We start from the raw sequence: 22,924 nt of genomic DNA on the forward strand, positions 1-22,924 counted from the left end.
TCAATGGTAGGGTACGGAAATCGACAAGTTGCAACCGAGTATATTAAAAATAGTAAGACAAGGCCCACCATTTCCGCTGAGATCCCCGAGGCAACTACCTTGGGCTGGGTAAGACAACTGCACGCCTAACTGCATGTATGTCTCAGTGGTTAATCTAGGCTGCAGATGACGAATAGAGTCGATCAATACGAGTGGCTCTTGGCCTGCGGAGAAGCTTGGAGACCCATCCACTCCACAGTCGAGACTGCGGTCCATGAGACAATGATGTAAGGCAGATCGTCTCCAAGATTAGTTCTCTACTGCAAATTCACTGCCTTTCCTATCTAGTTTCTGCCCGGTTCAGTCTTTTTGCCGGTATCTCCGGTCCTGTGTGGCGACTACCCCTCGACTGCAGGGACTTGCTGGCTTGGGACTTGGCTAAGGTGGGATTTTCTGCGGGTCAGGAAGGTAGCACTGCATTGTCTAGCCACAATGTATCATCCGGAACTGTTGTTATTGGTACGAAGGACGGATTGAGCAGCTCGTGTCCTGGTGGTTCATCCGACTCAGAGACATGCCCAATGGCAGTGCTGAGGCAATTACGAGATAGAGTAACCGTTATGAGTCTATATTTTTAGAATCCTTTCCATACTGGCTTATACAGAACTCGGAGATCATATATAAATATGTGCCTCTGCCCTCGACGATCAGCTTCTATCCATCAACACTCTGAACCAGACATCTCTTTCGCGATCGTCAAAGTTAGACACTCTTCAAGATGCACTTTACTAGCAAGTCCCTCCTGCTCGCTCTGAGCACTCAGCTCTTGGCTGTGAGCGCTGCTCCAGTCTCGAGTGCCTCCACCTCTGAGGTCAGCCAGCCCACGCCCCCTGCCGGGGTTGCTCAGTATGGCAACTATGGAGACTATGGCAAGTACGGCAACTACGCTTCCTACGGCACATACAAGAGAGATGATGTCCCTGAGGGTGACGGCGAAGATACTGAGCCTTCCACCACGACTTCGCCTACCGAAACCCCTACCCAAACTCCTATCAACTATGGCAACTACGGCAACTACGGCAAGTACGGACAGTATGGCTCCTATGGGGCGTACAACCTCGAGAAGAGAGACGACAGCAGCTCCACGACCACCTCTTCTACTACCTCCACACCCACTGAAACACCTATCAGCTACGGAAACTATGGCGACTACGGGAACTACGGTGGCTACGGCTCTTACGGGTCGTACAAGCGGGACGAGGTCCCCGAACCTGAAGAGAGCACGACTACTACCACATCTTCGACCCCTACTAGTACCCCTGTGAACTACGGGAGCTACGGTAACTACGGCCAGTATGGCTCCTACGGAAGCTATTCCGAAGCTGCTGTCGCTCAAGAATAAGCTAAGAGTGACGGTTGTGACCATGTAACACGGTCGCACTTATGTGTAACGAGGCAACAGCCACTATGAACGAAATGTACCGAATGATGACTTCCAGCCCATGGTCGCCAAGGCTGTCAGCATGAATTGAAAACGTGAGACTGCCAGGGGGGAGTTCAGCAAGGGATGTGTTACCGTTATTTGTGCAATCAGTAAGGATGGCCGTTGGAAAGGATGGATTGGATGGGAACACTTCACGTGGACGAATGATAATGCTTATTGAACATTCTTATCTTGGGTCATATGTCACTAGTTAATTAAAATAGCATAAATATGTTGTGATTTCTGTGTGCCTGCCAAATAGTGTTTTGATCTGTAGGAAAAGTTGACTTGGCGAGGCTTAGCCGTACTAGCGAGGGCCAACACTGAGAACCCTTCTCATAAATTTGTGACAATCTCACCTTGACACAGTGAGATTGGACAATGCACAAGCCTGGATTACAGGATTCCCCGGGGATCGGCATATTTGGCGATGATTCTTACCCCATGAGTCATGGATCTGCAATAATTCAGCTGGCGGCCGACTCCGGCCTCCACTCAAGCCTGATAATCGGGCCTCTCTGCAAAGCGTATATGTTACGCTGATTGCTCCTCGGGCCGATTTAAACTACAATGGGATTTAAAATCTGACAAGTCCCCCTGTCCTGGTTCGTTCTCCTTAAAAGAAAAAAAAGAAGCGTTTTCCCTGACTCTTGCTCTGACTCCTCGGAGCAGCCCATTCATCACCATGGGTTTCTTAGGTCAGTGACCGACGCGTTTGCGACGCTACACATTTTACTAATTTATCGCAGAGCCAGAGAAGCCCTCCGATGGCGAGCTGTCGCCAGAGGCCCCACGATCCCCGATTAACGAGCGCAAGCTGATGGCCAAAATCGACTGGCACGTCGTACCGTGCTTGTGTCTCATGTATTTGCTCGCATTCTTGGACCGGTCAGTGGGAATGCGACTTCTACTTATGCGCCGATACTAACCGAATGCGCCGACAGAGTGAACATCAGTAACGCGGCGATTCTGGGTTTACAGGAAGACCTGAATATCGAGACGGGCACGAAATACAACACCGCGTTGACGATCTTTTTTGTTCCCTACATTATTTTCGAGATCCCGTCGAACATTTTGATGAAGAAGCTGAAGCCTCATCTTTGGTGTACGACCTCCCTGAGACATTCATGAGTCGAACGAATATTGACGGTCGCAACAGTGTCATTATGTATGTTTGGGTTCGGCTTGGTCATGGTCTGCCAGGGTCTGGTGCAGAACTGGGGAGGACTGATGACTACTCGCTGGTTCTTGGGCATGTTTGAGACCGGTTTATTTCCTGGTTGTATGTTCGACTTACCCGGTTTTTACGGTGGCAAGCTAACCGCGCAGGTTTCTATCTGATGGGCATGTGGTACAAGCGCAGCGAAGCTCAGAAGCGCTTTAGTTTCTTCTTCAGCTCCACCACCCTGGCAGGTGCCTTTGGTGGTCTCCTTGCCAGTGGTCTCGGCAAAATGGACGGCTTGCGCGGCTATCGAGGCTGGCGATGGGTGTTTATTATCGAAGGTGTCCTGACCTGCGTGGTTGCCATCATCTGCTACTTCCTGGTCACGGATTTCCCAGAAGACGCCAAGTGGCTCACCGAAGAAGAGCGCGAATTTGTTCGCGAAAAGCTCGCTGCGGACACGGGCAAGGCTGCGCCAGATGCCGATTTAACCTTGCGCGATGTGTTGAGTGTTTTTAAGGACTGTGAGTACTTGTCGCATATCGTCCAACTTCGTCTTCGTCCTTAACCGTCGCCTCTGCAGACAAAATCTTCATCGGTGGATGGATGTACTTTGGTCAGGTTGTCACGGCCTACGGTATGCGCTCGCTGCTTTTCTTCATGTATTTGTTCGACCACTGACCTCGCAGGCTACGCGTACTTTGCGCCGACGATCATCAAGACCTACGGATACGGAGCCATCAAGACGCAGCTTTATTCGATTCCTCCCTGGGCAGCGGCATTCGGATTCTCCATGCTTGTTGCATTCCTTTCGGACAAGTTTCGCCACCGATTCGCCTTCGCATTCATCCCGATGCTCATTGCGATGGCTGGATACGGAATTCTGCTCAACATCCACGGCGAGGCGCAACGGCACGTGCAGTACGCAGCCCTATTCCTCGTCACGATGGGATGCTACAGCGCAATGCCAGTCTTGGTGTGTTGGTTTTCCATGAATTTAGGAGGTCATCGGCGACGGAGCGTGGGAACGGCTTGGCAGATCGGCTTCGGTAACAGTAAGTCTAGCTTTAGTTCTCCTATTAGAGACCAATTAACTAACCACAACTTCAGTCGGAGGAATCATTTCGACCTACTCGTTCCTCTCGAAAGACGCGCCGCTCTACCGCAACGGATACATCATCAGCTTGTCCTTCCTGTGTTTCTCAGCGGCAATGGCCGCCCTTTACTTCGTCGCGGTCTGGTTCGATAACCGGAGACGCGACCGGGCGATGGCGAACGGCACCGTCGATGCCCAGAACAACGGCGCAGAGGAGCAAGAGGAGCAATTGGGTGACATGGCGCTCACTTATCGCTACAACTATTAATTAGTAATTAATTTCGTGTGAATTGAGTCGAAATTCTTGCGTTTTGACGCGATGGACCCCGATACCGGACTGAAGGTAGCATCTGGAGAAATTCGAGCAACAATGGTCTAAGCTGAGTGTGGATCCTGAACTCGGGGTAGCAGCCGTAATATTGCCAATGAGAACACGTTCGGTGGATCTAGTAGCTCCCATACCTTGATCTAAATCCTCAGTTCCTCAATGATCAGTTGGTCTGGTCGCTGGCCTCGGCATTGAGAGTGACTCGGTGCTCCGGATAATTTGGAGCTGTGCTTCATAATTCTGGGGATTATGCGGAGTATTCCGTGCTTAACCGGGTCAACTACACTGTAGAGTCACCGCTGCTCTTTCGTACTTAACGATCTCTTCTCACGAAATACCTAGGTGGACAGGATGAACCCCCACTGACCCACTCTACAGCCTTTATGGTCTTCTCTCAGCAGGATTGAGATGAAAGTTATTATTCAATCCATATGCCGACGTCAGTATTCACAGTGCCTTTCTGTCCTCTTTATTTATTTATTTTTTCTCTCTCAATTACCATAACCCTACTCTTCTTCACACGGCTTGGCAGGACTGTTGCGAGGAGACCCCTAGTCTTTCTTAGTAGTCAACGAGTTGTTGTATTATTGTATGAGGATGTCGCTTTTATCACCGGTCCAATAGCAAGAGGTCTTGAACGTGGTAATCGCGCGATTCTTGTTGCCATATGATCAGCATTTTCTGCCACAACCATAGCGTAGGACATCAACTTACTCTTTTCAGCCATTTCTCTACTACTCTAGGATCCTTGTGCTATATATACGAGATACAGTTCTCGAACAAGTCGACATGTGTATTCTCTGTTAAACACAGCAATATCAAACACAAATTCCACGTTTCAACAATCTGGCACTCCCTAACCACCCAAACATATCAAATCAACCATAATCCATCCCAAATAACGATATACACCCCCCAAGACCCCCTAACCAATAACCCCATCGCCAAAACCAATCCCCAGCTAAGAAAGCGGGAAGCAAGCGGAATGCCAATGCTTGGCACTCGCACAGCAACAAAGATCAAGCTCCAAGCCATTCTTGGCCTTCCAATGGGACCAAACGTCCCTTGCACGCGGTTAAACTAGAAATTGAATCCCAGTCTATCTTGTCTATCAACTGGTCTTAGTATGAGGAATGGTGGATTCAGACCATACGGAATCTCCCGTATTCTTGTAGCCGAGTCTTGGCTGATTGTATAGTTGCCATGAGCCCTGGTGTTTTGCTTTGTCAGGTTATTTGCATCTTGGCCAATTGATGACTCTGGGTACTGCACGCGATGGGACTGTCTGCTGGATGGTGTACATGTGTGTGATGGGTTTCTTTTTATTGGTTTTTGGGATGTGCTGGAGGGCCGGAGTTGAGAAGTCGCGCTTTCCTTCTGTTGAGGTTGACTACAGCAGTATGAAAGTGAATAGATTATCAGGTTATAAATAGGGAGATTCAGTATAATGCCAAAAGAGAATAGGAACTACTTCAATATCATCATTCAATATGGTGTACACATCGACCCTCCTCTCCTTACTCGCCCTATCCACAGGGACGTGGGCAAGCTACAATGCAAACCTAAACTACCGCAGCCCTTCAACCCGCCACACCGGCATGGGAATCAACATCGACTCCGTCCACCGTCGTAGTCTCGCAAAACGCGATGAAGCCCCCTTCCACCCCTCGCAGTTGAACTTCACCCATGGTGTAGCATCTGGTGACCCCTACGCGGACAGTGTGATCCTCTGGACTCGGGTCGCTCCATCCCTGGAGGCTGACAGAAGCAATGTGACTGTTTCGGGGACCGTGGGGTTGTACAATCATGATACAGAATCGTATATCAAGGCCTCGGCGCATCCTATCTGTGTCGATTATCGGGTGTATGAGGATAAAGAGGGCCGGAGGGTGGTTGATAAAGGGAGGGCTTATACGACCAGTGATATTGATTATACTCTGAAGGTATGGCGTGTGTCCTGTTTTTGGGTTATTGTGCTCACTGTCCCACAGGTAGAGGCTAGTGGATTGAAGCCGTTCACGACGTACTGGTATCAGTTCCAGATTTGTAACTCGAATGTGACTAGTCCGCTTGGACGGACCAAGACCGCCCCGGGTGCCGATGATGCTACTGAGGAGATTAACTTGGCTGTTTATTCTTGCAGTAATTACCGTATGTGCGCAATTCTCTACTGTATTGTCGGTGCTAACAAAACTAGCGAATGGATATTTCAACGCGTATGGAAATGCCGTCCGGAAGGACAGCGTCGACTATGTGCTCCACCTTGGAGATTACATTTATGAATCTAAGAAGGGTGTGGTCGGACAGGATGAGAGAGCTGTTCGACCGGAGCGAGAGATCTTCTCCCTCTATGATTATCGGACTCGGCTTGGACATGTACGAACCGTCCTCACTGATCTCATTATAATCCCTACTAAAGATTCATAGTATCGCACTGATCTCGACCTTGCCGCATCCCATCAGAACTTTGCCTGGATCCCTGTCTGGGATGATCACGGTATGACCATCCATTCAGCCTGCTAACACCTCACTAACGATATAGAAATCGCCGACAACGGCTACAGAGACGGTTTCAGCCGTCTCAACAACACAGAAGAATCTTTCCGCAATGACAGCCCTCAAATCAGCGTCGACCAGCGCAAGATGAACGCCGTCCGGGCGTACTTTGAGTGGATGCCTCTTCGGTTTGTCACCCTGACTCGGTTCTGGGACCATAATCCTAATATTGCTCTAGTCAAGTCGACATGGATGACGGTCTCCGCATTTGGCGCTCTTTCAAGATGGGAAACCTCTTTGATTTAATCATGTTGGATACTCGGAATTACGATCGCAGCATTACTGACCTTTGTATGTATGTTCCTTTGAGCGAAGACGAAGCTAACCTGTCAGATTGGAATACGGATTATATCGAAGAGATCCACAACGATGCCGGTCGGACCCTGATGGGAGGTCGTCAGGAGTCGTGGTTCGAGAAGCAGTTGACGGCGTCTAATCAGCGCGGCGCGAAGTGGCGTATTATCGGGAGTCAGCTCCGTTTTGCTCGTTTGGGACGGGAGACTAATGGCGAGGTTACTTATAACATGGATTCTTGGGAGGTGAGTATCCCATTTCTCTTAGACGGTCAAGTTACTGACGGAGTAGGGCTACCGTGCGAACCAAAACCGCACGCTCAAGCACCTGTATGATAACAACATCGGCAACAATATTATGATCGCGGGCGATACACATGTCAACTGGGTGAGTCTTCTAATAACGGTATAGGTGTAGTTACTAACTGGAACAGGTGAGCGACATTGCCTGGATCGGTGAGAAGCCTTATGACGGCAACACCGGTGTTGGTGCCATCGGAGTCGAATTTGCTGGTACAGCGGTCAGCAGCTCCGGGTTTGGGGGAACGATCAACAGCGCAGAGCAAACTGCTGCTTCTTATGCGAGAAACGAGGATCTGCAGTGGAATGAAGGCTACTACCGCGGGTACTTTGAGCTGCGGATGAGACAGGACGAGGTGGAGGCGAAATACTTTGGTAGGCTGGATGGTACTCTGGATAGACATGCATACTAACTGATAGTATAGGATGCCCTACTGTGGCTACCCGGAATAGCTGGGAAATTCCTCTGGCCAACTTTACCGTCAAGCATGACGATAACCATCTGAGTCGGCCTATTGCTGGTGGACAGGTGGAAGCGGGTTTTGTCCATCAGGGCGAGGTGAAGCACAGTAACCTTACGCTGAACACTGACACGGGCGAGTGGCAAGTCATTGGGTTTGATCAGATGTTTGTCAAATATCAGTAGTTGGTTTATGTATAATTGTAGACTGTTTGAAACACCCAAGTTCAGGGGACCTTTCTTCAAAAAAAAAAAAACATATACTATACATTGGTTCATTCTGAGTCCAATATTCAACATTATTACTTTGGCAGAATAGACTTTTACTAGTTCAAGTGGTGTACTGGGAAATCCTGCACGTGCAAAGACCACGAGATGTCCCCAGCCCTAAGGTGCATCATACCCTCACCAGTCAGAAAAGATCATACCGAACCTCTCTCATGTATCACAAAGTCGAAAGCTCAAGAATCACATCAGCACAATACAAATGAAAGTACACAGACCAACCAATACACCAGAAAAGGGGTCATGACATTTACCCTGTAAAACCCAACACAATCCCAAACACAACCTACAACACTCCTCTCACAAAAAGACCGCCAACATAGCTACCAACTGTTCATAACCTAGCCTATAATAATATAATCCCCAACATAAAAGAATACCCACAAATTCACATGGATGCCCACCGCCACACCCGAAAGGATCGGACAGACACATGGTCCCACATTTAATCCAAGTGGCCATTGTCCCCGTTTCTCATCTTTCCAAAACAGTCCCATTGGGCATAGATTGACCCTGCCAGACCCACTGCCGATTCGTCCGGTTATCAATCAGCCTGGGTTAAGTTTTAGGCGGCTTTGTGTTCTATTCTGTTCTTTGCTTTTAAGTCGATCTTGTCTTTCTCTTTTCATTTACTTGACTTGACTTGACTTACTCTACTTACTCTCCACTCTACTCTACTATTCTCAATATATTCATTCATTTGTCTATTTGTCTATTGAGATATAGATACAGATACTATCTATAATCAATCATTCATTCTACCACAATATAATATCCTCATAATCAAAAGAGACGAAACCAGACCAAAAGGTCCGTCCCCCCCATTTCCATCCTACCCAACCCTCAGACCCCAAATCCAACTCAACTAACAAACGAAACAAAGCATATAAAAGAATCAAAATGGTCCTCATCACCCGCGGCATCTCCCTCACCAACTTCCTCGTCGCATCCTCCGCCCTCGCCTTCCAGGTCTTCGTCCTGTATCCCTGGCACAAGCAGCTAGACGAGAGCTTCGAGGACCTGAAGAAGGAGCATTTGAAGGTTCTGCAGGTTTTGGATCGGGTTGAGCATGGCAAGACGGGTGGCTCGGGGGGGAGTATTCGGGAGCAGATTGAGTTGAAGAGACAGGGGCTTTAGAGTATTTATTATCTTTATCTTGGGTTTGGGTCGAGGAGAGTTGGGCATAGACTGTATACTGTATAGTCTTATAGAGGATAGATTTATGAATGGTATTATTCTTTTTGTTCTGGGTTATAGCGGTCTGGTGTGAGTTTCCTCGTTTATTGTATTCATTCAATTTTGTATGGAAAATTTCGTAGGAATTGTAGATGTTAATTCGATTCCAGGGGATTCGCCATACTTTGTTCGATGTTGACGGTTTGTCGGCTCCGACCTGGGCCGAGTCGGGTCCGACTCTGGGCCGAGATATCTCCTTTCTTAGTTTATCTACTCTCTAGATTGTCTGGACAAGATACGATATACTGTGAACGTTGTATGTACATCCTTCTCTATAATCGATCTACGGGGATCGGTATCTGAACAGTCGTGATTCATCTAGATCCTAGGTTTCGGACGATCGCTGCCAACATCAGAAGACGCTCCATCCAGTCATCGCGGTCATTCTTTACATGCACTTTCACACAATAAAACATCCATTCAACAACAAATTTTAAAAGGGAAGTCAACCCACTATGCAAACAAGTACTTGGCCGCGTGTTCCACGTGGTCATCCGCGAACGTCGCCATCGTGTAGTAGCTGTGGTCGTAGTCAGGCTGGTAGCGGACCTTCAGACCCTCGACGCCCGCCTCCTTGGCCGCCTTCTCGAGGTTCTCGGGCAGAAGCTGGCCCTGCTTGTAGAAGTTGTCGCCGGTGCCCTGTTTCGTTTAGTATGGGTCAACAACAGATTAAATAACCAACACATACCACGTCAATGAGCACATCCAAAGGTCCCTTCCACTTCTTCACGAGCTCCGTTGCGTCGTGCTCCTTCCACTTCTCCTGCTGGTCCTCGCCAAAGTAGCCGCCAAAGGCCTTCTGGCCCCATGGGCAGTTGATGGGGTTGGAGATGGGTGCAAAGGCGGAGACGGACTTGTACTTGCCGGGGTTGCGGAGGAACTATCCGGTATCAATATTTGTGCATAGCCTCCGACGTAAGACGTAAACATACCAGAGTCAAAGCACCATGACCACCCATGCTGTGACCGGTGATACTGACACGGCTCTCATCTAGCTGGGGGAACGCGGCAAAGACGGTCTTGGGCAGCTCCTCCGTCACATAGGTGTACATGTTGTATCCACCCTTGTAGGGGTCCTTGGTGGCATCGACGTAGAATCCGGCACCGGTACCGAAGTCCCAGGAGTCGTCCTCACCCTGGATGTTCAAGCCTCCTACATCCTTGTTAGCCGTTTCCACTCTCTTCGACATAGCTCAGTTGTTTATGGCGACATACTCGGGCTGGTGTCAGGGTACAACACGGCAATACCCTTCTTGCTGGCGCCGTGCTGGAAGAAGCCCTTCTCGGAGCAATTGTTGGCGGTGCAGGTGAGACCGGACAGGTAGATGAGGACGGGGACTTTCTGCGAGGGGTTCTGGATGGCCTGGGGCGGCAGGTAGAGGTTGAAGGACATTTCGCAGCGGGTGGAGGTGGCGGCATGGCTGAGCTTGAGGAGCTTTCCGCCAAAGGAGGCGATGGTTGCTTGCGTTGTGACGGACATGACGTGTTGTTTGATGGGGTGGAGGATGCGGAATTGGTGAAGAAGTAAAAGAAAAGAAGAAACACTTTCTATGGGGCTGAGAGAGACGGGAGTTAAATTGACGTTGGTGTGGATCAATGAGGAGTGGATGAGGGGAAGAATTGATTTAAATGAGGGGCAGAAAAACAACCCCCCACATTTAAATCTACTCCCTTATCTGCTCCCATATAAAACCATCCCCTCATCAATCATGACAGGAACTCGTACACCAAAAGGTCCCCACCTCGGGGATATTTTTACTCTTTTAGGATATATGCATAGAATACAAAATAAGTTATGATATTAAGAAAAGCTACCGTCACGCCATGAAAATGCCCTAATAACAATGCTCCTCGACCATGAAAAAGGAATCATCATAACAAAACAAAACGCTCAGTCTACCCAAATGCTTATTCCAAAAACACCGACGGAACGCCATAAATCACTGGAGCCGCTCCATTCAAATACTTCAACACACACGCCGGTCGCGACTGCGACACCGCTTCATCCAATGTCGCCCCGTCCGATCCGGCATCAAACAGTCCCCATTTCTCAAACGTAGACTGCGCAAACCGATCGATATCCTTATCGGTAACATCCCAAAGGGTCGCAACGAGCGCCGGACTGCCGGCATGAAGATAGTTCATCGGCGTGCCGTAAGGCTCGTACTCGCCCGCCTCCGTCAAGGTACCACTGCTGCACCCCATCAGGAACGCAACGGCACATTGCTCCAGTCGCTTGACCGTCCGACCCCGAATGTACTGCGCACCGCTGCCGTGTCCGAAGTACAGGAAGAGATTCGTCGTCTCCAAGCCGCGCTTGAACTCTTCTTCGCTCGGCTCGCGCTGCATAATGCCCGTCCAACCCTGCAGCTCTGAGAGATCCTTCTCAAACGTGCTTTGGGTCGTGCGAAGATCCCCAGTAGGGTTCAGAATGTAGGTGCCACTGTTGCGGTCGATGCCCACGCCCCTGGCAAGGTCCGAGTTGCGCTTGTTTTGGAACTGCAGGACTCGGTCACGTAGACATTCCAACGACGGCACACGACACACAGGGAATCCCTGGAGACATGGGAGAGACTCCCACGGGAATAGGTGTAGGGATTTATCAAGAACCAAGACGGTATGGTTCGGGGTGGGTTTGCCCCGGCGGTTGCTGGTGGCGTCATGGTAGGCCCGAACCGCGTCGAGGGTTTCAACCACCATCATATCAAAGTCAATCTCATCGTAGGCATTGCGCTCGCCCTGGAACTGTAGAATATCCACCACGAAGTACAAAAGATCCATCAACGTCTCTTCCGGATCTTCTTGGTCGTCCAGGTCCGCGACACCGATGAACAGCTCCAGCACGTTCGGGTGCAGGGTCAGGCGCGGACCCTCTGCCCGACCACCCTTCTGTCGAGAAGGAAGGTGTTTGTCCAAGATGGACTGGAATGAAGATGCAAATCGAGTCAGGGAAGTAGTATCATGAGGCACTGGGGAGAAGATTCCTCGGAACCCCCCGAACCATACATTCTCAATGTTCTGCAACAGTGTCTCCATCCGACGGTCGAGAGCTTCACGGTTCTTCCACCAATCCTTCTTCATCTGCCGATCTGTCTGAGCTTTGGCCGCGTGAGAACTTTCGTTGGCCAGCTTGATCAGCTCCTGCATCTCCTCCCGGCCGTCGTCGAAAGTAAACTGCTCGTCCTCCTCCTCAGAGTTGCCTCTCTTCAAGGGAAGCCGCAAAAGGAATGGGGAACGACCTTGATGCAGTCGTGAGACAATGAACTCGCTGCGGTCGGCGCTCAACGATAATGAAAGAACATTCCAATTGTCGGGTAGGATATCAATGTACTCTTCCACAAACCTCGAGCTACACAGATCCTCGGATTCTGCCATCATCGGGGAGGGCGTAGGCCAAAGAAGCGGGTCGTTATACTCCGCCAGCTGCTTGTCAAGATCAATCGCAGTATGCTCACGTGCGAAAGCACCGATACGGCCAAGTTCTACCCAGTTTAGCAGGTGATCGTTTGAAGGAAGGGCTTGTAGACTTACCATTAACATTAGCAGGAGGCTGCGACCAGGCGGATATGCTCTCGGCGGCTGTAACATGAGACAGCATAGAGATACGACTCATCAAGCGTGAAGCCGAGTGGCTATCCAGTGTGGAGCCCACGGTAGTAGCAGTAGCAAACACATTGTTGAGACAATCGCCAGCCTTGGAAAGCATCACAGCGAAGTCTTCGCTTGCTGTCTGCGCTCGGGACCGTGTCCCTCTAGCAGGTGCTCGGGGCTTCCGGGCTGTGCTCTTGGTGGCAGCCTTAGATGTGCTCGTAGTCTTGCTTGGCGATTGCAGGGAAGGCAGCGAAATTGTCGATTCGGGAAGAACGCAATATACAGCATGAGAAGCAAAGTGGCGAATAGCCTCTGCGAGGAAATGCTCGCTTTCCCCAAGATGCACCGAGATCTGGCTGTCCCTGGAGACTGCATATTGTCGGGCGTTGTTGAGCAGACATGAGGCTCTCTCAAAATCTCGTAAGGAGCGGCAGCAAGCGGCCTGTTGCCGCAGGATGTCGCTTCTGATCTGCAACAGGGACTTTGATTCAGGCACGGTGTCGGCAGCTTTCGAAGGGGTGGCGTCGACCTTGGTGGGTTTTCTAGCTGAGGTAGTAGCACGGGTTCGGCGAGTGGTCGCCGCGGGCTGCTTCGTCCTCCTGCTGCTCGGTCGGATTCGGAGACTCTCCATTTTATCTTCTAGCTCCAGGACACCCGAGGAAACCGAAGCCACATCAGACACATCCAGGCTGCCAAAATCAGCCATGATCCGGTCCGCCTCCAGAAGGGCCTGCAGTTCATCACGGTAATGGCCCTGTGCTCTATAAAGAGAGGCAAGACCCATCTGCAGCGACGCGAGCTCAACACTGCTCTCCAACTGCTTAGACAATTTCTCGGCAGCTGTGAGGAGTTCTTGGCCTTCAGAGATATGCCCTCCAAGAATCCAGTGGGACCCAAGTTGCGCTTGAGAATTGATCAAACGAACAGGGGCGTTCAGTGTCTTGTTGATCTTCAGCGCCTGCTCGCCGTAGTAGATGGCATCCTGGAACAGGCCGTGATGTGCAGATAGACTCGCAAGGTTTAATAGGGAGGTGTGATGTGAGCCGATGTGCGGCCAAAAAGGAGCTCCCTGGGTATAGACAGAAGTTGTTGTATGGTTCGCCTGCGATACATCAAGCTTGGCCATGGTTTCAACAATGTTGTCAAGCTCGGAGCTATCCCCCACGGAGATAACAGGGACAGGCAAGCTCTTTTCCTGTTTCCTCTGGGAGATTTTCTCAACCTTAGCCCATATCCTACAGTTCAATCGAACGGATAGCTTAGCAAAAAAGAGAGCGTCCTTGATGACTCCCTGGGCAAAAGAGAGCTGCGAACTCATGAAAGCTGCATCCGCGACCAGCCTTTCCCAGGCAATCTTGGCCAGAACAGAGCAGCTGCTCAAATCCTGCTTTTTCTGGTTTTTCTCGTAGAGAATTCTGGCTGTTGATAGGTTGGCCGCCGCCTTGTCAGTCTCGCCGGTTTCCAGGAGGTAGGCTACCCCCGCCAGCTTGTGTGATAGGGTGGCCAGGCAAGATACGTTAGGGCCGAGGTACTGCTCTGCGCGAGTGAGAAGATCACCGGCCTTTTTGCAGTATCCAAGTCGACAATTTTGCTGTACAAGACGCGCAATTACGATTATGGCTTCGGAAAAGTCACCATGTTCTTGAAGCTCCGTGACACGTAAGACCAATTCAAGCGTTGAAAGCTGGAGCTTCCAAAGTCCATGAATCTCTGTGTAGTCAACTACGGCCTTCAGCTGAAGGAGGTAGTGTTCATCATCGCCGACGTATTGTATCAAGGTTACACCATCGTTGCAGTTGCGCATCAGAGAGGTCCACGAGGATATCATGAGATTGAGAGATTCAGGTTGTAGGTCCCCCTGCAGAAGACCAACACTAAGGCGCACAGAATTATGCAAATGAGTCGCTAAAGTCGCCAAAGCACCATCCTCAGCGTAGTCACCAAGTTCTATGGCCTCCAAGGCTTCCTCAAGTAGATCTTGTAATACTGTTGACTCCAAACAGTTCGGGCGTTCCAGGGACGAACGCAGTCCGCCCAAGACTACTCGTAAGCGGCGAATAGGGTAGACTTCCGGATCGTATAGACCAAGCAGCTTGGACACAAGGCAAGTAAAGTGTGACCGAAACGCTTCATCGCTGGAAGCATGTGAATGTAGCTCAGTCAGGATGCCCATCTGCCATTCCATGATATGACCTCTTACCAACAGCGATTGCGACTCGTCATCAAAGAAACCGTTAGACTTTGACTTGCCACGCAGCTTCAGCTGCAACTTCAGGTACGCAGTAAGGACTCGACCAAGCATGAACCCGCTGCTTTTGGGATCCTGAGAAGTTCGGTAAGGAAAGTTGGGACTAGAAATCAAGCCGTCCAACACTCCTGTGTCGATATGCTCTTGGATGGCTTGAGAGAAAGCCTGTTCGGCTTCGGCGCCCCTGTTGCCTTCCATGTAGAGATACGCAAGCCGTTCGTACTTCAAAGCCGCGAACCCCGTGTTTCGTTGTTCTGCTGAGCAACTGGACAAAAGATTCGCAGAGTGCTTCACCAGAGGTACCAGCTCACGATATCCCTTCCCACGTTCTTTCTCCTTCAGATAGCGTGACCAAAACAGGTTTGACAACCGAACGAATGCCGCACCAATTTGCTCTAGTACTGACGGATCAGCTTCTTTATCCGCGATGTCAATAGCCGTCAGAAGACGCTGGCAGTCTGTCAGTGCGGAGAGGACGTCTTCCCAGGGAGGCCTTTGTGACATAACTGAAAATTTACCGACAGCGAGCGCTGAATCCACTGCCGAGAGGACAATATTTCTGCACGCACGAACCCGCGTAAGAAACAAGTCATCCTCTTTCGACTCATTATCGGACGAAGATGGCCGACCAACATAGCGACGCAAAAACCGCAAGAAAGCAGGGAGATATTCGTAGATTTGGGAAATATCAATTCCATTCTTTTCCCCTGCCTTCGTAGCCAAGTCCCCATAAGCACTCATAGTAAGCTTTTTGAGTTTTGCTGCCTCAACAAGCAGCTCGTCGAGATCACTGAGACTCCCTTTCAAGGGCATGCTCAGTGAGGAAGTCGCATCAGATACAACATTCGTAACCTTGTCGAGTGAGGGTTTGGAAGATTTGCTAGCTTGAAGGTGCAAAGATGCAATCTTGCAACGAACAGTGGCGAGCGAGAGGCATTGTCCGCTAGAAAGCGGGTTGACGGCTTCGGTAAAAAGCTTCAAAGCTTCGTCAAAGCACCCGGCCTCTTGAGCAAGCTGTCCTAGTATAGTGGCAATCCTGGCAACCGAGACATTATCTCTCAGACTGGCCGTGGTGCGTTTTTGCGTATTCGCCACGGCGGTTTGGAGTCGAACGATTGTTTTGTAAATGGATGCAAACTCAGCTTTCTCGATAGATTTGCTGTGATGAGAGTAGTTGGCAAGGTAACGCGTCAATGGATCCCACATCTCTTTGCCTTCATCGCAGGTGTGACCAGACAGTTTCCAGCTCATGCACCGGATCTCCAAGGACAATAATTGAAGGGACAACGACGTAAACGGCTTTAGACGATCGCGGGTTGTGCTGCTAGTCGATGGCTGGTGGACTCCAGCCAGGGATAATACTGTATTAGAGAGCAGCTGGAGTTGAAGTGCTGCTTTGTCTTTGGTGAGAGCACCCGATTCCGTGGCCGCCACGATGACATTCGCTGGGCTGCTTAATTCGGCCAACTGCAACGAGGACGCGACTTTCTGGACGGTTGCAAGTTTCTTTTCTGATGCTATCAGTCGTAGCGCATTAGATTGAAAGGGAACCAGTACGCTCAGCACCGGGCCGGCGTGGTCAAAATTGGCAAACGTAAGGAAATCAGACATCCGTTCTTTGGTGTTTTCCTCCTCCTGAGCCTCATTTTTCCTCCTACTCGTAGTCTTTGGTCGTACTGTAGCCTGGTTGTCCAGATGTTGTTGTAGTCTTCTCTTAAGTCCTCTCAATTCTTTAGAAGCCATGTCATTCAGCCCCAGTGACAGATACCTCCCCGCCAAGACGCATGCACCTTGCTCCAGCTGCATGTTCGGAAGAGCATCCTGCTGATCAACTTGGTCCCCTTTTAAGCTCCTTAGTGAAGACAAAGCCGTGCTTGCACATTCCGCCACAGCGACCAACCCAGCATCCAGCTCATCCTCCTGTGACGTCTTCAACTTTCTGGGTGATTTCACACCATGACTTGTCGACGGGGAGGCACACGCGGTCCGAACCCGAGCGTCGTCGCGTTTAGCACATTGCTTCGAAGCATCCGAAAGGGTCTTGAGGGTGGTGTTAAAGACATCCGTGGCGAGGACAAGCTTCTCTTGGAATGACAGACGCGCAGCGTCCATTTCCATGACTGTGTTGATGGCCGCTTCTTGTGCGGAGATCTTTGTCCCTCTCGATGACTTCGGGCGAGTAGAAGTTGCCGTAGTTTTTGTCGTCCTTGTCCCCCTCTTTACTGTGGTTTTATCGGATTCGGGCGCCGTTTTCGATAGCCCGCGGAAAAGGGTCTGGAGGGAGATGACGGTGGCATTCGAACATGTTGACGTGGAGCGAACGGCCTGCTTCACCGATTCCACTGAGGAATCGGAGAGGAGAGTGGTGACCGCCATTGGTACAATTGTATACTTGCTGTGAGTATGAAAGGTTAGTAGTTCAGGCCATCCGGAATGTTCAATAACGTGGTCGCTTGTGTGGCTTGTCTCCGTGACATCTGTGATGGTGATCGCTTGCCGTAAGCCAAGCCAAAGCCTCGTTGTCGTAGCAACATACAGAGCCACTACACCCAGAGGGGTATAGCGGCGCCAAGGCTCCGAGACTCCGATGTCAAGGACTCTTCTCAATATCCCAATAGCTTCAATCGTTGGATTCGACGTCGCAATTCCTCGCAGTACGCCCGAAGTTCTCGCAAACATGTCTTTCACAAGACTTTCCACCCGGCTGCTGTCGAACACACGAGCTGCTCCCCGGCTCATTGGGAACATTCCCATCCGAACGCCACAACAAATTCGTCTCGAATCCACCAGAGTACCACGATTAGCCCAAGCCTCGGTCTGGAACTCCATGATTCCTAAATTCATCCGAAATCGTGGTAGCAAAGAGACAACGGCCGAATCTGCGAAATCGAAAGAGTGGAACCCCGCTAGCTTCTACATCATTATATTCATCTTGATTGGGTCACAAGCGATCCGGATGATCGCACTGAAGAACGACTACCGCGCATACACGCGGACAACAGACGCCAAGATCACACTTCTGCGAGAAGTCATTGAGCGGGTGAAGAACGGCGAGAAGGTAGACGTTGAGCGATTGCTGGGGACTGGCGATCACGGCAAGGAGAGAGAGTGGGAAGAGAGTTGGTTTTCCCCGCTCTTTTACATTGAGGATTGGTTACTAACTTCTGCTGGGTAGTTCTGCGGGAGATCGAGGAGGAGGATTCGCTATGGCATCAAAAGTCGAAGGATCAGGAGCCAGATCAACAAGCTCAGTCGGATAAACGACAGGTGGAGAACTCACAGAAGAAGGACCCAGCTATGCCGGCTGAAGGTGCCGGAAACGAGGAGCCACCTGCTAATAGCCCCTCGAGACGGAAGATTAATTTCTTTTAAGGATACTTTCTATGGAATCAGTCAGCTTTCGGGTCCGGATCTCAGCTGCATACCTTCGCATTTCAGCCCAATGCGGTGGTGCTCCGACCGGAGAGTAAAGCTCGTTCGTTATCCTGTTGATGCGGGCGGAGATCGTTACTATGATTGGCCATTATGATAATCTGTTCTGCACCTTTGATAAGCGGTAGGTTGCATTGACTTTTAGCGGTGTCGTAACAACTGAGCTAACGACGGGTATATTCAAGGTCACCTGGTTGAGAAAATGATGTCCTCACTTACACTCATACTTACACTTATTATGTACATATAAGGGTCGATACCAGCTCTTAAGAGATTTTATGATACCCACGTCATTTTGACCTACAATATTTTTGCTCTGGTGTATATTACTCGTGTTGAACGTCCAATCCTATAACATATATTTCACACGCTTCAAACCAAAACGAGGTACATATCACACAACTGGTACCTGTACATTCGTATATAGGTTAAATTCACACGGTCTAGGACATCTCATGCAATTTGGGAATAGTGCAAATCTCTATCCCTTCCCCGGTCTATTCCTTTTGGATACAATGTGCAAATGCAGGGTGGTTCTGTACGGGCATAAGAGAAAAAGAAATGGTCTTCCAAGCAGAACCCCGGGTACTAAGCCAAAAGGAAACAATTCAGACAGACAAAAGAGAGCAGAAGGTATTTCCAATCGAAGACAAATGAAGGTAAAAATAAATCCAAAACGTCGCTAGTGAATACAAAGTCATGCTTAGTTAGTGCTGGGTGTCTGCATAAATTTGGGCCATTTGTCGGCCTGAGGAATCTTGATACGGCCAATGTTCTCGTCGAGATCCAGGATCAGCTTCAGAGCGTTTCTGGATCGGAGGTATGGCAGAGGAGCCTTGGCACCCTGAAGACCGACACCGGGCTCGATCTGTCCACTAGGAGTGACCTCCTCGTGCCCGGGCATGGGCAGCCACTTCTGCAGAAGTTCATATGATGCGAGAGTGAATCCGAACTGGGGAGAAGAACGAATGATACGGGCGGGACCACCCTTGAAGAAGGCCTTGAAGCCCTCCTCCTTCAAGATCGTCCGGGCGCAATGACGCAAACCAGTGTATCCGACTTCGCCCTTACGAGCCTCGACTTGGAGACGAGTCTTGATGACATCGCACGGGGTGGTCAGATAAGCGGCGGGCATACCAGCGATCGCACCAGCAGTCAGCAACTGTACAACACCGAGCTTGTGGGTGGGAGATTCGCCGAAGAAGTCGCTCTTCAGGTGAGCGTAGGTTGGGAAGTAAATCGCGGAGAATGGCACTACCGAGTCGCAGCAATTAGATTATAGGTCCCGACCGGGCAAGAGCAAATGGGTCCTTACCATCACGGAGCAAACAGGCACTGGCTCCCTTGTACAGACCGACCAGACCCAGGTTCTTCACGATCCACAGGGCCGAACGACGAGGGGCACCCTCGACGTTCTTCGCGATTTCTCCCTGAACCTGCAGACGAATCTTGACAATTTCCAGAGGGTTGGTGAAAATCTAGTGAGGGTCAGCGGTGAGTCCAGAGCGATGGCGTCACGGTGGAGTGTAGGGCAACTTACCACTTGGCAACCTCCGGCCGTACCACCGGCAAGGATCTCGTAAGGATACCAAATCTTGCCATTCTCCTTATTCGTAAAATGGCCACGGACCAAGTCGTTGACCGTCAGCTTGATGGCCTTTTCGGGCGCAACACCAATCAGCTGAGGCACAACTCCGGAATACAGGCCGGTGAAACCCTCATTACGGATAACCTTGCGCGCGCAATCGAGTGAGTTGTTGTACAGTCTTTCGCCGACACGCGTAGACCGCTGGTTCTGCATACGAGTCTTGACCAAGTCAATAGGGTAGACCATAAAGGCACCGAAAGCTCCTGCCAAACTACCCAGCGCGAAGTGGTGGACCGACTCCAACACGTTGTACAAGACCGACTTGGTCTTGTCCGCCGCCTTATGGGCGGTTGCGGCGGCGGCTTGGCCTGCAATGGCAAGGGGCATCCGCCATGATGCATCGATGACCTTGGCGAAATCCTTTTGAGCGAGTCGGCCGGAGGGGGCATCCAGGCCCGCGAAGTGGAACAGGATGTCCGCCTCCATGGGGGTGAACAGGGAGAAGCGAGTGATCCGGGCCGCCTCGTTCAGGAAATCGGCACGGGTGATCTTGCCGTCATCACTCTTCTGGGTGGCCTCACGCACAATGACATCAATCATGTCCATCTCGCGCATGATGTTCTGGAAGGCACGGACGGTGGCATATGAGATCTTGGTGCCGGTGGAGATGTTGCACAGACTGGGAAGATGTTCCAGAACGTAGTCGGAGAGCTTGTGTTTCGAGGTTTCCAGGATAATGCGCTGGAAGTCTTCGGGCTCGATGTAGCCATCACCGTCCTTGTCGAAGATGTGGAAAGCTTGGCGGATACGCTCCCCTTGCAAGCCTCGAAGCATTTGCGCGAATTGCGGGTAGGTCATGTCATGGCGACTTTTGGTGCGTCCGGTGTACAGGGAGGCCCAATCCGAGTTCCAGTCGAAGGGAATGCTGTCCTTGTCCTTGTTCACGTTATACAGGTTCTTGAAGGTTTCCCACTTCACGGCACCTGTGCCGTCGGTATCGAACAAACGGAAGGCGATCTCATATTCGGCATCGGGCTTCGAGAGGAGGTTCTCGAAGGTTGCCCAATCGCTGAGGCTGAGCTTGCCAGTCTGCTTGCGATCCGCAACCTTGAAGAGGATTCCGTAATGTTCACGCTTGATTTTATGCTAGAAAGGGCGAATTGTGATGTTAGCTGAAGGTCATGCGAGCTTCGCGGCGGCGATGACACATCATCGTTGTCGCAACCTGAATGCAGCACAACACTCACATAATCCTCATGCTTGGGGGCAATAGCATTGATGAAATCGTCTTCCGTCATGTATAGGTCTCCGGTGCCCTCATCCTTGCGTGCGTGACGAAGGAAATTCGTCTTGGCCTGGCTTGATGGTTGTGACTGATCCGTACTGGAGCCAACCAAGGACTCTTTTACCGCGTCCTTGACAGTCATTGTGATATATATATAGGAATGCGAAAAAAAAACGAAAGAAAGCAAGCAATTGATGCAAGTCACTGAAGGAACCAAGCTTCAGGACAGATGAAGACTAACTAGGAAGGTCAACCCAAGGGATCCAAACAGGAAAAGAATGGGATTATGAAGGGGTTGGGTTAAGGGAAAGTGTGTGGAGAACGGAAATTAGTTAAGGAAGAAAAAATGGGGGAAGCGTAAGTGATAGTGCCAAAAGAAGATCAGTTAGTTCTGGGGATGAACAATGACTGTGTTGGCTTTGTTTCTTAGTTTTTTTTTTTTTTTTCAGCTTTTCTATGAGGGAAAAAAAAATGAAAAAAGTTTGTCTTTCTGATTATCTTATTCTTTTTTTATCTTCTACTTTTATTTTTTTCTTTTTTTGCCTCTTGAAGATCAGATACGCCGGGTAATAACCTCAGGCTGCCAATCACTGCATAGTTCCCAGCTGACAGGCCACCCTGCGAGACAGACAGCCATAATAACACTAATAATAATAAACATGAATAAAATTTTCAACAAGTCACGCTGGCCACTGGAAACCAGACACACCGCCCCTGGAATGCGTTAAATTACCCGGAACGGTGATTGATTCGCGACTCGGGACTGGAAGCCGACGGTTTCTGATTTGACTCCGCATCTCTCCTCATATTGTCTGTTTTGACTACTCGTTGAATGCATCGCCGCTTCGTTTGTCGACTTAGTATACCGGCCTTGAACATTGGTTATATACACAACATCCAATATTCCAATTCCTCCCCAGGTCCGTCCATACGTGGAACTGTCCCATTTCCAACCCAAAGAAAAATTTGGTTCCAGTAACGTGAGCTTGATTGGTGGTTCCGAGGCAGCATATGGAAGGGACGAGATTCTGAGCCACACACACACACGCGGTAAAGTCCGGAACGTCTGCCCAGCCATGATTCGACGCCCGCACCGGCTGACCCCTGGAGCATCACCGAGACTTCCAGAAGGCATTCAAGAAAATTCTGTGAACAGGGGTCATGCAGACAAGACATGAACTCCAATGGGCTCCGAAGGCGCAGTCGAGATCTCCCTCAGAGTTCCCTCTCCATTTTATGTATACACCGACCATATCATTGTTGGCATCAAGGTCGGAACCCGATGAACTGTGAGTTACTTAGGATTGACTAACCTGAGTAATGGACTTCTTCACATGACACGTCTTGGTCCTCGCAAGACCCCCCATCTCGGGCCGATGTGAGCGGGTGGAAGCCCACAAATGGTCGACAGATGCCTCCGTTCTCGGTGGGGGGAAAGAGAAGCCGGCGGGTCCAGATTTGGAGAACCAAGAAATCACGCTAAGGTACAGTAAGGCTGGGAGATCAATGCCTGAGGCCTATTAAAATTTTTAGAGCCTTGGCCGCGGCTGTTCTCCGTGTCCTGGTCCTGTGACCCTGCACGTCCAAGGGTTCGACTCGGTT

General features: G+C 50.2%; 7 protein-coding genes across 7 annotated transcripts; 4 read left to right on the forward strand and 3 right to left on the reverse strand.

Annotated features, from left to right (window-relative positions):
- Nucleotides 1-1,037: 1,037 nt before the first annotated feature.
- On the forward strand, nucleotides 1,038-3,988 carry AO090005000280 (uncharacterized protein; the record flags this gene model as incomplete). The annotated part of the gene is made up of 8 exons (XM_023234179.1): nucleotides 1,038-1,071; nucleotides 2,212-2,350; nucleotides 2,407-2,567; nucleotides 2,622-2,744; nucleotides 2,792-3,148; nucleotides 3,208-3,261; nucleotides 3,314-3,679; nucleotides 3,735-3,988. The coding sequence occupies 8 exons, from the start codon at nucleotides 1,038-1,040 to the stop codon at nucleotides 3,986-3,988; spliced, it is 1,488 nt and encodes a 495-aa protein (XP_023088888.1).
- Nucleotides 3,989-4,479: 491 nt separating this feature from the next.
- On the forward strand, nucleotides 4,480-7,843 carry AO090005000279 (alkaline phosphatase D family protein; the record flags this gene model as incomplete). Its single annotated transcript, XM_023234180.1, has 10 exons — nucleotides 4,480-4,637; nucleotides 5,598-5,991; nucleotides 6,040-6,199; nucleotides 6,246-6,424; nucleotides 6,476-6,545; nucleotides 6,591-6,732; nucleotides 6,783-7,143; nucleotides 7,190-7,285; nucleotides 7,332-7,572; nucleotides 7,623-7,843. The coding sequence occupies 10 exons, from the start codon at nucleotides 4,480-4,482 to the stop codon at nucleotides 7,841-7,843; spliced, it is 2,022 nt and encodes a 673-aa protein (XP_023088887.1).
- Nucleotides 7,844-8,338: 495 nt separating this feature from the next.
- AO090005000278 (uncharacterized protein) lies at nucleotides 8,339-9,079 on the forward strand (the record flags this gene model as incomplete). The annotated part of the gene is made up of 2 exons (XM_023234181.1): nucleotides 8,339-8,519; nucleotides 8,826-9,079. 2 exons carry the CDS (start codon nucleotides 8,339-8,341, stop codon nucleotides 9,077-9,079), a joined length of 435 nt encoding a protein of 144 aa, XP_023088886.1.
- Nucleotides 9,080-9,631: 552 nt separating this feature from the next.
- On the reverse strand, nucleotides 9,632-10,658 carry AO090005000277 (S-formylglutathione hydrolase; the record flags this gene model as incomplete). The annotated part of the gene is made up of 4 exons (XM_001817309.3): nucleotides 9,632-9,817; nucleotides 9,867-10,058; nucleotides 10,111-10,331; nucleotides 10,394-10,658. The coding sequence occupies 4 exons, from the start codon at nucleotides 10,656-10,658 to the stop codon at nucleotides 9,632-9,634; spliced, it is 864 nt and encodes a 287-aa protein (XP_001817361.1).
- A 428-nt stretch (nucleotides 10,659-11,086) lies between these two features.
- On the reverse strand, nucleotides 11,087-17,393 carry AO090005000276 (C50 family peptidase; the record flags this gene model as incomplete). The annotated part of the gene is made up of 2 exons (XM_001817308.1): nucleotides 11,087-12,660; nucleotides 12,710-17,393. 2 exons carry the CDS (start codon nucleotides 17,391-17,393, stop codon nucleotides 11,087-11,089), a joined length of 6,258 nt encoding a protein of 2,085 aa, XP_001817360.1.
- Nucleotides 17,394-17,694: 301 nt separating this feature from the next.
- On the forward strand, nucleotides 17,695-18,389 carry AO090005000275 (DUF5321 domain-containing protein; the record flags this gene model as incomplete). Its single annotated transcript, XM_001817307.1, has 2 exons — nucleotides 17,695-18,136; nucleotides 18,193-18,389. The coding sequence occupies 2 exons, from the start codon at nucleotides 17,695-17,697 to the stop codon at nucleotides 18,387-18,389; spliced, it is 639 nt and encodes a 212-aa protein (XP_001817359.1).
- Nucleotides 18,390-19,152: 763 nt separating this feature from the next.
- Nucleotides 19,153-21,464, reverse strand: AO090005000274 (citrin; the record flags this gene model as incomplete). The annotated part of the gene is made up of 4 exons (XM_001817306.3): nucleotides 19,153-19,703; nucleotides 19,765-19,927; nucleotides 19,990-21,183; nucleotides 21,285-21,464. The coding sequence occupies 4 exons, from the start codon at nucleotides 21,462-21,464 to the stop codon at nucleotides 19,153-19,155; spliced, it is 2,088 nt and encodes a 695-aa protein (XP_001817358.1).
- Nucleotides 21,465-22,924: the final 1,460 nt, after the last annotated feature.

This window comes from Aspergillus oryzae, chromosome 1 (genome assembly GCF_000184455.2).
Source record: "Aspergillus oryzae RIB40 DNA, chromosome 1".
In the NCBI taxonomy this organism is placed as follows: domain Eukaryota; kingdom Fungi; phylum Ascomycota; class Eurotiomycetes; order Eurotiales; family Aspergillaceae; genus Aspergillus; species Aspergillus oryzae.